At 31.8% G+C, this 19,702-nt stretch overlaps 3 protein-coding genes across 7 annotated transcripts; 1 reads left to right on the forward strand and 2 right to left on the reverse strand.

Moving 5' to 3' along the window:
* Positions 1 to 6,537: 6,537 nt before the first annotated feature.
* On the forward strand, positions 6,538 to 7,538 carry LOC102609610 (protein TIFY 5A). The gene is made up of 3 exons (XM_006467387.4): positions 6,538 to 6,705; positions 6,804 to 6,903; positions 7,025 to 7,538. The coding sequence occupies exons 1-3, from the start codon at positions 6,608 to 6,610 to the stop codon at positions 7,187 to 7,189; spliced, it is 363 nt and encodes a 120-aa protein (XP_006467450.1). The 5' UTR covers positions 6,538 to 6,607; the 3' UTR covers positions 7,190 to 7,538.
* Positions 7,539 to 9,854: 2,316 nt separating this feature from the next.
* LOC102609145 (glycolate oxidase-like) lies at positions 9,855 to 13,929 on the reverse strand. 3 transcript variants are annotated; one of them, XM_052434678.1, is made up of 12 exons: positions 13,476 to 13,929; positions 12,666 to 12,818; positions 12,396 to 12,520; positions 12,047 to 12,093; positions 11,813 to 11,890; positions 11,407 to 11,531; positions 11,186 to 11,252; positions 11,033 to 11,095; positions 10,822 to 10,891; positions 10,632 to 10,732; positions 10,393 to 10,497; positions 9,855 to 10,200 (listed from the first exon to the last, which is right to left on the reverse strand). In XM_052434678.1, the coding sequence occupies exons 2-12, from the start codon at positions 12,812 to 12,814 to the stop codon at positions 10,015 to 10,017; spliced, it is 1,116 nt and encodes a 371-aa protein (XP_052290638.1). In that variant the 5' UTR covers positions 12,815 to 12,818; positions 13,476 to 13,929; the 3' UTR covers positions 9,855 to 10,014. The 3 variants fall into 3 exon arrangements, with proteins under 3 accessions (XP_052290638.1, XP_024950470.1, XP_006467448.1); XM_025094702.2 differs by having other exon boundaries at positions 12,666 to 12,720; positions 13,476 to 13,927; XM_006467385.4 differs by having other exon boundaries at positions 12,666 to 12,824; positions 13,476 to 13,927.
* Positions 13,930 to 15,278: 1,349 nt separating this feature from the next.
* On the reverse strand, positions 15,279 to 18,846 carry LOC102608373 (protein DETOXIFICATION 40-like). Of its 3 annotated transcripts, none has more exons than XM_006467382.4 (7): positions 18,284 to 18,846; positions 17,575 to 18,206; positions 17,408 to 17,464; positions 17,090 to 17,328; positions 15,873 to 15,991; positions 15,595 to 15,681; positions 15,279 to 15,511 (listed from the first exon to the last, which is right to left on the reverse strand). In XM_006467382.4, exons 1-7 carry the CDS (start codon positions 18,605 to 18,607, stop codon positions 15,446 to 15,448), a joined length of 1,524 nt encoding a protein of 507 aa, XP_006467445.1. In that variant the 5' UTR covers positions 18,608 to 18,846; the 3' UTR covers positions 15,279 to 15,445. The 3 variants fall into 3 exon arrangements, 2 of the variants coding, with proteins under 2 accessions (XP_006467445.1, XP_006467446.1); XR_008052246.1 differs by lacking the exon at positions 15,279 to 15,511 and adding an exon at positions 16,579 to 16,821 and having other exon boundaries at positions 15,652 to 15,681; positions 18,284 to 18,845; XM_006467383.4 differs by lacking the exons at positions 15,279 to 15,511; positions 15,595 to 15,681; positions 15,873 to 15,991 and adding an exon at positions 16,464 to 16,821 and having other exon boundaries at positions 18,284 to 18,844.
* Between the last annotated feature and the right edge of the window lie 856 nt (positions 18,847 to 19,702).

Below are 19,702 nucleotides of genomic sequence, written 5' to 3' on the forward strand. Positions count from 1 at the left end.
AAGGGGGGTCTACATAGTGGGCCGTAATGGTTCCACTTGTCTTTTGTAAAATTTCAAAGCATGACTTCAAGTCTTCAAATAAGAACTTTTTTTTCTAATTTTACAAAAATGTCCTACCTCAATTTTGAAGCCATGAAAATACACCAACTTATTTTGAAAAATTTTAACATGCTCCTAGTCTAAAAATTGACTCTTAAAATAATAAGGTTATGATAAAAACTTCAAAAGGATTATTAATTATATGTTAGATTATTTATAAGCTACTTTTAAAAGTAACCTTAACTTCTAAAAATTGCTGTTAAAATGGACAAACTTATATAATAAACTAATTTTAAAAAATTATTAAACATTTTTTTCTAAATTTATGGAAGGGAAATAACTTTTTTCTCCTTTATAGTTTGATTCAATAACTCATTTCATCCTTGTTATTTAAATAATAATATATTTTATCTATGTTTTTTAAACAATAGCCCAAACACCCCTCCATTAATTTACAATTAGTTTACTATTTAATTCATTGAGGCAAAATAGGATTTTCAATTAAGGGTATACAAATTATTTTTAAATAAAACTCTCAGACATAATTAAATAATATTTAACTTTCTGCATAAAATTAGAACTTAAGAGAAACTTAATGATAAAAAATAATAGTACTAAATAATATGTAAACTATATATTTAAGACAAAATAAAGTCAAAAACATAGATTTCATAGGTACTAGACTACTAGAGCGAGTTTTTTTTTTTGTCCTTTAATTTATCCTTTACTTTAATATGGTCAAAATAAATAAATATTCAACACTATTAACATAGACCTCTTCATTTAGATAACAAAACACACACAAGAGATGTAAAAAGTAAAAACATAGATTTAACATACTACATAATAAAATACAATGCATTATTGTGTGTGTTTTTTATCCTTTAATTTTTCCCTGGCTTTAATATTGATAATGATCTCTAATTGAAAAAATTATTATTATTATTATTATTATTATTATTATTATTATTATTATTAAAATTTAGTCAAGTTTATTAAAAAAATTAATGAAAACATATGTGTGCACACACACATACACACATATGTATATCATTGATGTTATTTTTGTTTTATTAATTTATCGTTAAATTTTAAATTTATACAAAAAGTAAGATGCTACTTAATTGTTCTTGAGATTTTTTATTTTAAAATGGTTTGTATTTATTTAATTAAAAATTTTATTTTACTCTCAATGAATTATATAATAAACTAACACGTAAAGATATTTTCTATTATTATTTACAAAATAAAAATAAAATAAATTATTATTTAAAAAATTAAAGATGAAATAGATTATTGTATCACACTTTTATGAAGTTTGGCGTTTCAACCATAATTCTAAACAAGGCCTAACATCTTCCAATTTTATCATCGGAAGACGCCTCCTTTTGTCCAATGGTGGAGTTACACATCGCTCCCCGCACTTCTACGCCTTTGGTATTGACGGGGCCCTCGGGCCTAATTCTAGGCCTTCGGCTGCGGTCGTCAGAGCGGGGGCGGAAGCATTTGACCCAGTGGAAATGCGGATGGATTCAGCTCAGTAGTTGACCTACCCACGGCCAGACCACCAATTGATTAAAAGAGTAAAACGGCCCACCAATGTGACGAAACTGGCCAATATATATATATATATATATATATATTATAGCCGTCTTGTAAGTGCCTGCTTTCCACAACAGTGGTGGAAAATTGACGCCAAATTTTATACTACTTATTTAGGACGTCGATCCATTGTGTATAATTTGGAGGCATTTACAAAAACACTCTCATCAGAATAATAAATCATACAGCAGGACTGCAGATTAGCAAAACGTGTTTATCATGTTTAATTAATTAATTAATTGAGAATTAATTAATTAAACTTGGAGCGTGAACTTTTGGACTTCTTTATTTATTTATTTATATTCCCCTGAATTGAAGAACGTAAATTTAAATTGGAAGAAATTGATTTAGAATGGGTTTGATAAGACTGAAATGAAGTGATCCAATTTTTCACATCAAGTTATTTTTTACTGACGGATTTGAAATTTGACATTTAATTTTTTTCATATCATACTATTGAAATCACTTAATTAGTATTAGATCTTATTTAAGTATCTTGGGTCCAATTGTGTGTCATATCCTACATTATATTCATTATCAGATATTGAAAAAACTAATAAAAATCAATAAAATCTTACTATCTCAAATAATTCGATTGATTGTATTTAAATTATAACAAAATTAAATAAAATGAAATAAAAACTTGCCCACCGTACATTATTATATACCATACATCAACTCTCTAGTTACTACTAATAATACACATATAATTTTTATTGATTCTACTTGTGTGTTATTAATAGTAATTACAGATTTGCGTACGGTACATGATAATAATGTAACTTAACAATTTCCATGTAATAATCAAAAGAATTAATGAGTTGTTGAATTTGAAAGAGTTATTGAAGATTGTACACGTAATTGATACGCATTCCCCACGCCCTACAGCTTCATGTGGGGACTCGTGAAGCCTCGAGGACGTTCTATTTCAAACAGTCTCACGTTTTTAATGCAAATGCCAGCATTTTTATTTTTCTTGTCAACCACGTTAAAGTTTCGGACCTTTATCTCCTCCAAAATTTCCGTGATTACTTACTTGTTCATGGGTTTTTAATAATTTTCTACACAACTTAAATTTCCTTACTTGGTAAGATAATTGGAGGTTATACATTAGGTATCAAATATCATTTCTTTTTCTTCATGCGCATGTTAACAAAACCATACCCATTTTTACTTTGGTAAAATATATTGAGTGTGTTTGTGTTTATAGAAAACGTTTTTACTAGTAATCATAAGTGTTATTACATTTACTTGATCATATTTGACCAAAATAAACCAAAAAAATAAATATTTTTAAGGAAAAACACTATTCACAATCACAATTCACAAATAATATTACATGCAATTAATCTAAAATATGAATTTGTTGATTTTTTTAGTAAATATATATTTTTTTCAATCAACTGTCAATTATTGTATTATTATTAAATCTTTCTTTTTGGTGACAGGTAGGGCACTCATACAAGTCCCTTTTTTTTTAACTTTATATAATAAAAAAAAACATACGCGTCCTTGTTGAGTGTTGATGAATTAATCTCGCAAATACAAAATCCTTTCTCGTGTAATCACATTTGTCATGTAACTTTTAAAAAGAAAAAAAAAAAAAGTTATCTGGTCAGCTGTGTGAGTTTCAAGCAGTGCCGCAATCTCGTTTCTTAAAATAAGGGGGCACATCTTTTACCTTTGATTTATTATTATTTAAAAAAAAAAAAAAACTCTTTATCTGAGCTATTGTTTTGTCCTAAAAATTACAGTGACAAAAGGACAATATTAGCAATGAGCCATAAATAAATTAGAGAAGTTCCGTTATCTTATCTTTTTTTAAAAAAAAAGAAGAAAAAAGAGATGTTATCATTGTTGTAGTTAATATCATCATAGCATAGGCCGATCAAATTGAAATCTCAAACAACCAACTTCGCATCCCAAAACAATCCCGGCAACCCAAATCCATCGTTTTTTTGTTTTTAGTTGTATTTATTCTTAAATGTAAAAAAGAGAGAAAAAGAATAAGTGATGTTAATATTATTTATATTTATTCTTCAATATAATTGTAATATATTACGGATTTAAAAAGAATTTAGAGGAGTGTCTTCACTCTATAGTAATACAACACGATTTCATTTAAAAAAACACATATATACACACACAAAATAATGTTATAGTGTTAAATTTCACATCACACATATCTCTGTCTTTGGGCAGCATCTTTCTTCGGATCATTTCGCTCGTAACAATGGCCACGTATCCGCACACCTATTCTATAATGATCTCGCATCGAGGGCCCCTAGTTGTACCCCAACAGACAAAAAGCCACACAGATTATGCTTTTACATTCAGTATTGAAGCCTCTGTGATTCTGTGATGTGATTGATACCAAATGCTACAAACTCATGGGTATCTCAAACTCATTAATCTTAAAAAACACAGTTTTGTAATAAAAATAGGAAGTTGCTTATATTCCTATTTAGGAATCTTACGGCTAGTTTGAAAATATTGTAACTTTTAAAATAATAGATGTTAGTTGTGTTGTAAAAATAATTAGTTATAAAGAGAATCAATTAAATATTTGATAAATTTTATTTTTAGAAGTACAGTGAGTTTTTAAAGTAGTTATAGTCGTTTAGTAAATTTTACTGTTAAACTGCTGAGAGAAAATAAATAATTAAAATATACATAATGTAGGATAAAATTTACTTATACATAAAAAAATATGTACATATAATATTTTTAATTATGTCTCATAATAATTTTTATTAAAAATAAAATTTATAATATATTGATTTTATTTTTTATTTTTTATCTTAAAATAATTAATAATTAAATTTATAATAAAATGAAACAAATTTAATAATAACTCGATCAACAAATTGATATTAATAAATTTATATTGATGAATTATAACAAAAATTTATTAAAATATTGATTTTGTTTCCAATTTAAATAAGAATAATTTTGGATTTAGTTAACAATTCGAAGGACATTTATGGAATTATATTAAAGAAAAAAATTAATTCTCAAAATCAAAATCTAAAAGATACTCTTCTTTTATTTTTCAAAATCAGTTGTAGGAGGAACTGATTTTGATAAAAATAAATTATTTTTTTTTACCAAATACTAAAATTAATTTTTAAAATCACTTTTAACTCTCTAAAAACACAATCCGAAATGGACCTTTATTCCATTTGAGATTCATTTGTACGTAACAGTGGCGTGTTTTCAATTTCAATTATTTATTTAATTAACAGAGAGCATAAAACAGAATTCTTGTCTACATTTGAATCTGCAAAAGCGTAATATAAGAACTGCGAAAGTTCTGAATAGTTTCATGGAAACTATTTCTGGGACATGGCAGCTGGCGTTGCCGTTTCCTTTCAAATCAAGGGAGGCGGTGGGAATGAGGAGCGAGCCGCAAGAAAAATCTCATGCTGTCAACTGTCGCTTCATTCACCGCCCTTCCCGTTTCCCTAAACGTGTCAAAAGGACACGCGCCGCCTCGGCTAAACTTTCAAAGCAAATTGGGCACCGAAACTTTACTATTGCAACTTTATTAGATACACTACACGGACCTGTCTATGGTACAGATTCTGTAACAAACATCTCCCGTCATCCCACCATCCGATTTTCTATTGTTTAGTTTCTCACTCCACATCCAACCACATCCAACGGCTGATGCTGCAGTCTGTACCTTACAGATTCTGTAAGCTAGTCGAGTCCTACACTTAACATATGGATTTAGATTTTCTGCGATTTTTTTTTGTTTTATTTTTATCTTCGATCTCATGGTTTACGTGTTCAAAAGTTTGAAGAAAAGTATTAGCTGGTTACCGTTAAGTGCAAGGATTGACAAAAAAATTAAAAAGGTTTTATTAAAATACTCAAGAAATTGTTTTTAAGTGTTTAAAATTATTTAATCTAAAACCAGTAACTTCATATTTTATAATTAGGGTATAAAATTTCGAAAATGTCCTGAGGTTACCAAAAAAAAACACTAATATTAATTTTCTAGTAACATAACTTTTATTGACCTGTTATAATAAAAACTGGTTCAACTTAAAAAAATAATTAAATTACGTATATAGATAAAATAAATAAATAATTTGATTATATGATTTTTTTTAAAAAAAAATTAGTTTGAAGGATGATAAAAAACTTTACTCACTAAATAACACTTTTGTGTCATATTTTTACTTAAATTTAGATGATAATATTAACGAACACAAAATAGATTTATTGCCAACCGAACTATGCCAAATGATATAACATAAAGTCGTCTATTATCACACGTACGTTGACAAATAAATTTATACAATTATTAATTGAAAAAATGAGTAAAGGAAACAAGTTTTTACATCTAAAATTTTATTCAATTTTCATTAGTTTGAACCTTCCATTTTATTTGTCCCACTCACACCCATATAAAGATGTATAAGATTTGTTACCAATAATTCCTTACCATCAACTTCACAATTTCGCTGGGTCCACAGAAGATGAAGCCGACAACTAAAGCTCCTAGTTATTACTTATTACACAATACAATCCGCGAAAATCCACAACTATCACTATCACGTTAAAAATAAATAAAAAATAAAAATAAAAACCCACATGTCGACGGAGGCACGCACGTGCATGAATATTAAAACACGTATGGAGAAGCCAAAAACCCATTACACAAACTGGATACATAAAAAGTGAACGGTTTTTTGGTATTTATTACACATGAATATTGATTGGCTTTATTGATAAAAAAGAAAAAAAGAAAAAAAAGGCATGTTCCACGTGCTTTTATTTTCAAAAACAAGTAAATCAATGTGTCTGGTTAATGTGCGTTACGTGGTCCTGTTTATGGTATTTGTCAATCCATTGGCTGCCCACCACTCATCCTTAGTTGGTATAAAAACCGCTCTTCTTTCAAAACTTTTTCTCTCATCATCAAATTTTCTTCAATATCATCTCTAGAAATCTCAACATGAGAAGAAACTACAATTTAGAGCTTCGCCTTCTTCCTTATTCTGACTCTCTTTCTTCTGAAGATTTCAGCCTCGCCGCCGGCTACGGTCACAACTTGTAAGTTGTTTAATTCATAAGTATTTCCAGTGCTGCAGATTTTTAATTTTTGTATCTCTGAATCTGATTGAGTTTTCTTGTCTTGTGATTAAAATTAGGACTATGGGAGAGTCAAGCGTGAGCCCGCAAAATCAACAGCAGCAGTTAACAATCTTCTACAACGGACAAGTTTGCATTTGTGATGTCACGGAATTTCAGGTGATTTTCTTTTTATTTTTGGTTTAAAAGTGAAAATTCATTGCGTTATCAGAAATTTATTAGTTTAATCTTAGTTGGGTCTACCTCGATCGCTAATCAATGTAAACAAAATTAATTGCAGGCTAAAGCGATCTTATTGCTTGCAAGTAGAGAAATGGAACCGGCATCACCGGCGAATCCTGAATCTCAATTATACAGCCCCAATTCGGGTCTTTCAATGAAGAGATCATTGCAACGTTTCCTCCAAAAAAGAAAGCACAGGAGCTTAGCCACATCCCCTTATTAAAAGCATTCCATCGAATTATTAACTCAATATATGTATCTGCGGGTTCTTTTGTAACAAATAACGATCGTCAGATGGGGAATGTATATTGATTTGAGACAAGAAGTGGAGATCGATTTATATTTCTCCTGGGGTACCCTATTGATTTGATGGATTCATCACTACTTGTGGGGTATAAATAGGGTTACCCATTGGAATTTAATCATCATTACAGAATACAGATTCTTTCTTTCTTTCTTTCTTTCTTTTTTCGTAATTTGTAATTTGGGTTTACCCCTGTGGAATCAGTGTTGTGAGGGATCGGTGAAGGTTATATCTAAATGAAGAACTTCTATTCATTGATGGTACTTAACGATTATGTGTTTTGTTTTAGATAATATCAAATTTACAGTGGCTGCTTCCTTATGTGGAATTGTTTATAGTGAGTGATTCAATCGGGTCCAAATATACCAAATTAAGATTCAATGCTTGATTTTGCATTAAATTCTGACGAGTTACAGAACGGATAAATATCCTGAACATATAAGTAAGAATGGTAATTTGAATCATATCGAACCAATTGGATGATTCGTGATCGTGATAAATTCTCTAATACTATCACACAAATGATCAGATTGAAATCGCAAAACGATCTTTTAATTAGCATGAAAGATGGAAGACGAAATTTCGCGGAATATTTTAGACTCTGGTCTCAATTTTTTTTTTATTATTAGTATTTTGGAGATTTGATTAAAGAGATTGAAACAATTACATTTCTAAATTGAATTAAAATTACCTAATTTAATCCTCAAATAAAATGACAATCTTCAATTTATCTTTCAAAAGTATGAATAATTCAATGTATCTCTTTTTCATTCAGAAGATGATGATAAAAGGGGGTGTATTGATGAACCCTATTTATTATTATTTTTTTTTATCTTCTTAACAATAAATGAAAGTAAGTTGAATTTTTCATTCTTTTAGAAGATAAATTAAAAATTGTCATTCTATTATATTTAGAGTAAATTGAAGTTTATCATTCAAAAAATAATGAAATCACAATATATTATTTATTAGAGAGATGAAAGATCTAAGACCTCTTATTGGTTTTTGGATAGAAGCAAACTTTTTGCTAACAATTCCTTAGTTTAGTTCATTGACACATCTTATATATAAATTGAAGGGTTTGATTCTCCTAATAATTATGGGAGTAAAATTTGAAAAAAAAAATTATCTTTTATAAACAAATCAATAAATTTTCATACAATTTCTACAAGCTTGATTGAGTGGTTTTCAAGTATATTTCTTTAGCTGGCCTCTCAAGTTCACATCCCAAAGAGATTTAAGTTAAAAATATCAATTTAAACTTTGTCCACTCATACACACATTTTTTTAGGGTCAGTCTAGTAATGCTGTAATTTTTAAAATAATTGTGATTAGCTATGCTGCAGAAATAATCAATTTTTAAGTAAATCAATTATATATTTGGTAAATTTATTTTTAAAAGTGCTATGAGTTTTAAAAACAATTGTTATGTTTGGTAAATCTTATTGTAAATTACTGTAAGAATTCAAATGATTGAAATTGACATAATATTGAATAAAATTTATTTACTCATTTACAAATAATATATATATATATATATATAATATTTTTATTGTGTATATATAATAATTTATTTATTTATTTAAATTTCTTGATTTTATTTCCTAATTGAATAATGATAATTTTAGATTTTTATATTATATGTGAAGGATATATGTGGAATTGTAGTAAGTGTGAAATTGTAAAACTGGTTCTCAAAATCAAATTTAGAAAGGGGTGATTTTTTTTTTCAAAATTGATTTTTAAAAACATTTACCAAATATCAAAATTAGATTTTTAACTTTTTAAAATTATTTTTGAACTCTTAAATATAATCTCAAATGAGCCATTAGTCTTTTTATCATATATTAATTGCTTCTTGCCTAATACAAATTCAATGTAAAAAGAATTTAAAGGTAATTTAGAAGAAATTTAGGTCCTACTTGAGGCTGTTGTCTCGCACTTTTATTTGAGGAAAAAATTTATCTGATCATCTTTTAATTGTTTGATCTCTTCTAAATGTTCAATTACACGATTAATAGAATGATAAGATTTTTTTTTTTTTTTCGTTTCTTCTTTTGTGATTGGATGGGATGATATAATATGATGTTGGTGGTGATGTTTATCCATAACCTCCCTGTTAGTCTCTCACATAACTGCTTTTTTTTGCCCCTGTTTTTGAAACAGATACACGTACACATTAAAGCCTTGATGATTCACATGTAACATGTAACAAATAATAATATATGTTTTTCCCCCCATTTAGGATAAAAGGATGAATTTAATATGTTTTGGTTGCAAGTATTGTGAATTATTAAATGGTGATTCTTTTAGAGCCCATGGTTGTAATTGGCAAAGCTTTGAGGTAATGGGCCATGTCATTTTCCTGGAATAAATTGAATATAAATTTTGTAATAATAATGAATAATGAATCAACTCGAGCAATTTAAAAGAATGGTCCAGGTGAGAAGGCACACCAAATTTAATTCTGAGGCTTGAGAAAATAAGCCCAACAAAGCTGCCTAAGTTAATTGCCAATTCTGATTGTTGCCGGTAAGTGGTGACAATTCAAGTATGAAAATCCTGCTGCATATGAAGAGCAATATACATAAAAAGCCCCAAGCCAAGCCGCACCTCCCTTTATTTAATTAATTCATACATCCTTGTCGTCTTAACAAAATGCTAATCCCTGAATCCGGGATTAGGTTATTCGAATCACAGTTGTTTAAAAATGAAAAGTTTTAATGTTGATGTTGGAGACCATCTTACAATCTGGCTACAGCTCCTGGAGTGTCCCAATGAGTCACAATGTGGTTGCGTGTAATCTCCTTGAGCGAACGGCACCCACTTAATGCCATTGTTAGCTCAAACTCATCACGAAGCATCTGAAGCACTTTTCTCACACCAGCCTCTCCATCAACTGCCAGCGAGAATGGTACTGGCCTTCCAACCTAAAATTAACAGAGAAACAGAATGAGAAATTAAAACTACGTTATATCCTAACCTAAATCTTAATATGGCCTTTCCCTTTTTCATTTAACTTTTGGCAGGACTACATTATCTTTCAGATGTTTGGCAGAGATCATTGGTCATTGCCAATTCATTACATATACCATAAGGGTGATCTCACATTAGATACTTACAAATACTCCAGATGCTCCTAGAGCCAAAGCCTTGAAGACATCGGTTCCACGACGAACCCCACCATCAAGGAAAACAGGAACTCGGCCTTTTGCAGCTTGAACAACCTGGAGGTTTCAATTAACTTATAGAATCAAAATAGTCCTAATTTCTGACTAAGCAACGTAGCCACAGTGATGTTCCAGCATTGATACTAAATTTAAATTAAAACGAGGGAATTACCCAACGTAGAGAAATATACCTCTTCCAAAGCCATAACAGTTGCAGGGACATAATCTAGTTGGCGCGCTCCGTGATTGGATACAATGATTCCTGCAGCTCCATATTGTATTGCTAGACTTGCTGCATTATTCAAAAAAAGATTGAATTGCTTGATCAAAAGCTGCATGGCGAAGATAACTCTATTCATTCTTTAGAAAGTAGTTTGCTACCATCCTCAGCAGTAAGAACACCCTTCACGAGTATTGGCAGTGAGGTGATTGTTTGAAGCCACTTCACATCCTGTTCAAAAGCCACATGGCACAGTGATATTAACCAATTAAAAAAAAAAAATCTGTGTTATAGTTACCGGTCAATTTGGTTGTTGACCAAAAAGGTATAACATATGGAAACCATAATAACAAAATATTATGGTTGGCTTACCTTCCAGTTCAGTGACCGGTCAATTTGGTTGGCAACATACGAAGCTAATCCAGAGTCATCAGTCTACAAGGTCGCCAAACAAATAACTGTTGACCAACAGGTATAACATATGGAAACCATAATAACAAAATCCATAACCCACACATCACACACCTTATCCATCTTGCCAATATACAAGCCCTCATAGTTCTTCAAAGTCAGATGTGGCGGCAAAACAAATCTGTGCGCATACCCATTGAAGGTTAAATATGATATTGAAGCAGAAAGTAAATAGAGCTAGCTCGTCCATAATTAAGTGTATTATCTGAAATGACTAAGTTAAATCGCTACCAATTTCTTTTTCCTCATTTCAATATTTTTGAAACATTACTGACCTGTTCTTAATATCAGCTTCCCGACGGCCAAGCCTTGGAGTATCGACGGTAAGGGCAATCGCCTTAAAACCAGCCCTTTCAGCTCTTTTTACTAGCTGTGCGTCCACATTCCTGTCCTTGGTCACCTGAATTTTAATCAAGAAAATTATTGATAACTGGAATGATATGAACCTTCTAATGGATCATCTACTTCAGTATTTCATAGATATTGACACTTATGAATGATTTGAAATTCAGAATCAATGAAGGCAATTGGCACCCAGGGACTTCATGACTAGATGCTGGTACTCAGTGGCCATATAGTGTAATGCTTTTGTGTTTAAGGTTCCCATTTACAAGTTGAAAACATTATCATGATGATCAGGATAAATATAGACAAGAAATGCCAATGGTTTCTCAAACTCACATAGAGTTGGAAAAAGCGAATTCCAGGTCCCGTTGAAGAAACTTCCTCGACACTGGAAGTGGCCCATGAAGATAATGTCTGAAACAACAAATCATGCATATACAAATTAAGGGAGATAGAAAATTTTAATTTTAAGGGCATAGCATGTCCATATTGCTTTGTATTTGAAAGCATACACACGGAGAAAATTTTAAATACAACTTCCAAGTAAAAACAAAATGATGAGAGGCAAACCATGATTGTGCCAGCTGCTGAGGCTGCCCTTGCTGTTGCACACTCCCCTGCACAAACACATTACCATGTTCAGAAATAAATATGTCTTTATCTTGTGCAGGTCTTTGAAAATCAATTCTTAAAAGAGCCCTAAGCAGGGGTGGATAAATCTAAATTTATTTTACCTCAAACAAACTAATCAAAGACATGAAATAATTCTGTTACGCAGGGCACAGAGCATGCATTAGAAAATAGGCAGATATGCATTCATGTGTTTATTAGCTCGGGTTATCTCATGCCCTCACCCCAAAGTAAGCATTGAATCAGTCCCATTTTAAGAGGAGGGCTTTTCAAAAGCAAAGTCATCTACCTTCAGGATGAGCCATTTTCTGAAATGCCGTTGGAGCAATCATGATGGGCATGGAAATGTTGAAGCCCAAGACTGTTGTAGTCATGTCAATCTTGCTTACATCTCTAAGAATGCGTGGTCGAAATCTTATTTTCAGAAAAAGAAATAAATTGATTTCAGAAATTAAGATGAGCTGAAGAAAAGATAGAAAATGTGCTATTCATAGGACAGAATTAAACCAAAAGCAAAATTCAACAAAGGATGATTTGGCTACAATAAAAAAAAGCTTACAGAATCCTAGAGAATGCATTACGGTTTTCCTGAAGAGTCCACTGGTCCTCAGCACCTGATGCATAGTAGTCATAAACCATCTTCGGCAATTTCTCCTTTGCAAGAGCCTCATACTCCATAACATTGGTGATCTCCGATATATAAGTCATAATGCTATCGCTAAACAATTTGAATGAGTTACCCAAATAGTTAATTGTAACAATTGATCTCATGTTGGGAGAATCAAAGAACCACCAAAACATACCGGGCTAACACTAATCTCCCGTAGTATTTGATGTATATAGTTCGTACACAAGATTCTTGAATCAAATGACTAAACATTAAACAAAATGAAAAGTACCCCTCATATATAACTTCACATGCATTTGATCCCAAAGGGATGTGAGGCATGCCTAACAGATTACATTAAGTATCCACCATAGCAATTAAACAGAGGAAACATGATTATGACTTTACTAAAACCAACGGTTTTTAAGATAAAACCAACAAAACTAGACTTTTAATATTAGCTTGAAACTATATTCTGGAGCTCAAAGATGCGTCATAATTAACCCGCACGCAAATTGCAAATACACGCTAATAAAATTCCAGTCGATGGAGAACAGAACACAAACATTTACATACCCAAAAGGCAGATAACAATGAAACCAAAACTAAAACTACAAAGCGAGTTTAAACCCAGATGCTAATACACATCACGCAATGAACAAGTTGAAAGAATAACAAAAGCTTAGCCTGATATAAAAAAAATTAAATTAAATTAAAATAAAAATACCGTAATACGGATGCAAAGAGAGAAAAAGAACGAACCTTGGCTTCCTTGAACAACAAAAGAAGCAGAAATGAATCAGTGAAGGGAGCGCAAAGCAATAAAGTCAGAAACTGGGAAATGAAGACTGAAGGAAGAGAGAGTGAAAAACTCTTCTTGGGACTCTACAAGCATTAAATATTATATTACAGACGCTGACGCACGACATAAACAAACATGGGACGGCACTGAATGATAAGGTGGCAAAAAAGTACTAAAGAATGCAGAGTCAAGACAAAAGGGTACGAATCAAAATCAGAGCAAATTGAGACTTGAACTCTTTTTCATGGAAACTTGAGACTTGTGAGTGGGCAGTTCCATTGAATCATTTTAACCATAATCGCTGCCTGTTGCTCATCTTACGTGTGCAAAGCAAATCTTCTGGAAAATAAGAAGATAGGTTTTGGTTTGATGTGCATGCGGCTGCGTGTACTGATGAATATCATCATCATCCCTGCTTTCCACCAGAATTATCGACAGGAAAAATAGATCAATGCTATTTCTATGTGATGTTATAAATAAAATTACATATAATCAAAACGGACAAGAAATATTTTCGCTATAAAATAAATTTATTCACTTTATTAATTTAATTTGTAGGTACTAATTATTTTATTTGTCATGTGTAATATTATATAACTCATATCATCTGCTCGTGGATTTTTCGTCAAAAGACTCAAAAGTTCAATACTGTTAGGGGTACTTCAATCATTGTACTAAGATGGTGGACCTATTTGATACAAGTGGAAAAATTATATGATTATTTGATATGACATAAAATATTAGGGATTCAGATGTAATTAACGTTAGTCTTACCTAAGAGATTATGTTTTTGAATTTTGAGTTGTCAATTAACAAATAAACAAAAAAGGTGTTCAATTTGTTGTCACCTCAAAGTTCCCAATCAATATTCATATATTATTAGGTAGGTTACGTGTCATAATATATACTTTGCTGAACGAGATTTTATTTTTACTTTTAAAAGAAAACGTGAATTTTTTTTTTTTTTTGTCTTCTTCTAATGCAATTTCACAAAAAAAATTTAAATCTAGTTGCTTAATTGTTTTTATGTTCATATATATTTTTATCAATTGCACACAGATCTTCAAAAACTTGGTCTTCAATTATGTAATAGTTGTAAAAGTAATTAATCTCTTATCATACGTATGTGATTAGTCTGAAAATTGATCTCATCTTGGCCCAAAAAAAAAAAAATTAAAACAAAACAGAAACAAGAAGGGAAATTCTTTCGACTAATTATTTGCAACGATTTCTCTACCTTTTTTTTTTTTTTTTGGGTGCCAATATTCACAAAATGTTAAGAAAATGAAGCATTTATGAGAAAGCAGATGAATTTGGAAGGAAAGCAAGAAGCCATTATTAATGCTCAAAATGGTGAACATCAATAGAATTGATTGGAAAATGTTGTCAAAAGTGAATTCCCATTTCCAAAAAAAAAAAAAAAAAAAAAGGAATGCAACCAATCTAAGTGCATCCAACGACTGGATGCAATTGTGGTACGGTACCACAATTACACCGTAGCCTGATCCTCCAATTGTAATACCAATAGTATATAATTTTGAAGTTCAAAAACTTAAAAATATCACATTCGAATTTGACTGAGTATTTATTGAACAACTTTATAATTTAATTGATTATTTTAGTTATTAAGAAGTTAAGAAATTAATTTAGGTTTACGGTAAAGGGCTCACCCATCCTTATACTAAAAAATAAAAAAAATAAAAAAAACTAAAAATCAATCGTGATTGGAACAATGTTACACATTATGTTATGTGGACTGTAGATAATCTAATGGAAATGAAGCATTGATTAAAAATTTACAGCGAATGAGATTGAAGGGGAATCCCAGCCATAATTGCGAGGACATGGAGTCTTTCAAATTGCAAACAGTCAAGTAGGTTTGGGTACGAACTTAAAATTGGCCAAATTCACAAATAAAAAAGGCTTTAATTTATTCCTTCAAAAGCAGCTCCGTTTTATCTCCCCACTCATCCATACGATTTCTAGCTTTCTCAACCTGGAAGAAAAACATTATAATTAAGAATAAATCAACATTTGATTTTATTAGAGAGAAACTATTTTTATCCAAAATATAATTACCTCTTTATTCCAGTCAGTCCGTAATGTGACGTATACTAAGATTATAGTCTGAATAAGAGTGCCTCCAATCATCCCAGACCATATTCCCTACACACAAACATACACACGCACAAATTTTTTTTTAAAAAAAAAGAAGACAAAATTAAAATTTAATGAAATATAAAGTCATCATCAATTATTATTATTATTATTATTATTATTATTTATAATTTCATTTCAGTTTTGAGACTGATTAGCTTGCTGTAAATGTAAGTTTATAAACAGAAAATTTTGAGTACCTTAGCACCAAGATTGAACTTGAAGCCGAGAAGGCAACCAATTGGGATACCAATCAGGTAGTAACATCCCACGTTAACATAAGCAACAAAAGCTTGCCATCCGCACCCAACAGCTACTCCTGGTGTCATTTAATATATCACATCAATTGCAGTACCGTTAATTATTAATGATTTGAATTTTGAAGCCACAACAAATTAATTATAGGGAAATGGAGAGGAAGAGCTGGAGCTATGTAATAAATATAATAGGTATCCCCTAAGTTACATGTATGTAACATATAATCTTCTCATATGAATAGTGAGTGGGCCTACATCATTCATTATTTATGTGAGAGTGTTGTAAGTTATATACATGTAACTTAGCATTAGCCAATATCATATGGCAACAACTAGCAATGAAAACGGCGCTTATCGTCTAACTATTCAGTACTTCTCAATTATTGATTGACATTATAATCAAAGGCCGACTGTTATTAAATTTTTTCACTGAAGTAATTAAGGTAGCTCATATTTTTCAATTAATTAAAAGCAATTATATTCCTAACGTTAAATAATCATTAGAAAAATTGACGCTTAAAAGAGTTTGATGCGTTTTAAAATATCAATGGAGTTTGTATTTATTTAATCAAAGAACAGGAACGTGGCTTTTTTTCCCCCACTAATAACTATAGAAAAGCAACACTTATTAAAGCTTGAGTTGACGTACATCGGTACATATGTAGACTAGGACAAAACTACCTTACAGACTCTGTATGTAACAGCTCAATGGAAATTAGTCTTGTATCAGCTAAATTCCAACAACTTTTCCTCCCTCCTGCAACGCGTGGATGCTCCTCATTTGCTGCGTTACATACAGAGTCTGTAACGTAGCAAGGTCCATGTAGACTAATGAACTCATTTGCCTGTTTGTTGTGTTGTGTGGCTGTGTGTGTGAGCACGTCGCCGTATTCTGCAAAGCCAAATATCAACAACCTAAATACTACCTTACACGGTAATGCGCGCACTTTAAATAATTGACCATTACATAGTAAATAGTAAATAAACATATAATTGGATCCTGCATCTTCAATTTTGTGTCTTGTTATTGACGTTATTTGATAAAATGCAATGCTGAGAATATTTACCACTATTAGTAATTATGGTTGGTTGAATAAAAAAAAAAAAAAAGGGTTAGGTGAGCGAGAAAGGAGATGATAAGCTAGGAGAATGAGAATTACCTGATAGAACAGGCTGGATGCCGTTGAGAATTACGGATAAAGCAAGAAAAGGGCTGAGTTCAGCAACGGAGTCGGCGACGGTGGAGCCGCCAGTGAAGGCATAGCTCATGACATTGCGCAGTATGAGGACAAGAATGGCCAGAATCACAGAGAGTGCGAGTGAAATTGAAGTTACCACAATCACTGAGAACTTACACGATTTTGGATGTGCTGCACCCAACTCATTGCCCACCCTAACACTGTACGTACGTGTGTATTTCACCAATTCAGCGCAAATAATTGTAACTAATTAGTGGAAAACACTAATCAATTACGTACCTTGCTGCCGCATTGAAACCCACAGCAATCATGAACACCCATCCAGCAATCGTCATGCTGCATTAGTGGACACATGTAATAGCATGCGGTTGCATTGAATTACTTTGGCAACATGATGCCGATGAGCATATTAAAGAGATTAAACAGACAAATAATTCGTATCTTACCAGATGGAGAGAGAGTCGAGCACAATTTCAGCATTATCGAGCAACCCAGCAATCAAAACAATGATCTGATAGTACCAAATCTCGAGGCACAGCATTACAGCCGATGCTGTTGACAATTTCAGGAAGTCCCACAGCCCAGAAAACGCCTGTAAGCTAAACCCAGTCCATGTCTTTTTGCACCTTTCACTCAACAAAATGTACACGAATTGTGCCGCCACTATAATCCACCACGACAAACTTAACACCAACGATGCCCCTAGAAGTCCCCAGCCTAGCTTGAAAATCGCAACCCAACTTAGGAGCACATGCACCACAAGTGTTGTAGCTGAGATGTATGCACTTGGCGAGATTATGCTTTGTGCTTGTAGGAACTTTTGTATGGGGAAATTGACGGCGTAGGCAAATATCTGTGGGATTAGACCGAAAACGAAGATTGCTGCTGCTGATGCAATGGCACTTGATTCCCCTAGCAGGAGCAAGATTTGTTTTGAGAATATGTAGATGACCATGAGTGGTATCCCAGTTGCCGTGAGTATGACTGCCGATCTTTGAAGATAAACGCCTAGCATGTCGTACTTCTGTGCCCCGTAAGCTTGGCCACATAAAGTTTCAGTAGCGCTTCCCATTCCCAACTGTGTAAAAATAATATTTTAATTGTAACTGGACAGTAATTATATATATACACACACATATATATACAATTACGTACCATAAGGCCATAGGCGAAAACTTGGATGCCAGTGTTGCCAAGAGAGACGGCAGCGAGCTCAAGATTGCCAAGATGGCCGCAAAAGATCTGAGTGGACATGGCGACAAGGTTATTGAGCATGTAAACCAAGATTGCTGGGGCTGCTAGGCGGAAGAGGTTTTTGAGTTCGATCCATGTTGCTTTCTTGATTCTCTGAAAGAATGACAAGCTGTCGTCCGACAGAGCTTCTTCAAGCTCAGAACTCACTGGCTCGACCTCCGACCCGTTGCTTTGCAACATGGGTTCATGGACATTATTATTATTATCAGTGTTGGAGGAATCCATGTAAGTTCCTTCGCTCTTGTGAGTCTTGTCTCTCAACTCTCAACACACACGCAGCTACCTCCCCGTTAATTATTTATATATATGTAGGCGATATAATATGGCATCTGCCACTTAACTTTCAAAGACATACATAGAAAGTTAGGTTAACACAATATGAATATATGGCAAACGGGGAAAACTTCATTTCATTACATACTGATCGATACAAGTGGAAAAATCATATGATTATTTGATAAGACATAAAATATTAGGGATTCAGATGTAATTAGCGTTAGTCTTACGTAAGAGATTATGTTTTTGAATTTTGAGTTGTCAATTAACAAATAAACAAAAAAGGTGTTCAATTTGTTGTCACCTCAAAGTTCCCAATCAATATTCATATATTGTTAGGTAGGTTACGTGTCAAAATATATACTTTGCTGAACGAGATTTTATTTTTATTTTTAAAAGAAAACGTGAAATTTTTTTTTTTGGACTTCTTCTAATGCAATTTCACAAAATTTTTTTAAATCTAGTTGCTTAATTGTTTTTATGTTCATATATAGTTTTATCAATTGCACACAGATCTTCAAAAACTTGGTCTTCAATTATGTAATAGTTGTAAAAGTAATTAATCTCTTATCATACGTATGTGATTAGTCTGAAAATTGATCTCATCTTGGCCCAAAAAAAAAAAAATTAGAACAAAAAAGAAACAAGAATGGAAATTCTTTCGACTAATTATTTGCAACGATTTCTCTACCTTTCTTTCTTTTTTTTTTTTTTTGGGTGCCAATATTCACAAAATGTTAAGAAAATGAAGCATTTCCGAGAAAGCAGATGAATTTGGAAGGAAAGCAAGAAGCCATTATTAATGCTCAAAATGGTGAACATCAATAGAATTGATTGGAAAATGTTGTCAAAAATGGGATACCAATCAGGTAGTAACATCCCAAGTTAACATAAGCAATAAAAGCTTGCCATCCGCACCCAACAGCTACTCCTAGTGTCGTTTAATATAGGAAAAATATCCACCGTCTACTTGATTTTGTCCATTTTTTTAAAAATACACAAATCTTAATTTTTTTAGCTGCGCTCCACCTGAACTTATAATTT

Source organism: Citrus sinensis, chromosome 2 (assembly GCF_022201045.2).
Source record: "Citrus sinensis cultivar Valencia sweet orange chromosome 2, DVS_A1.0, whole genome shotgun sequence".
In the NCBI taxonomy this organism is placed as follows: Eukaryota; Viridiplantae; Streptophyta; class Magnoliopsida; order Sapindales; family Rutaceae; genus Citrus; species Citrus sinensis.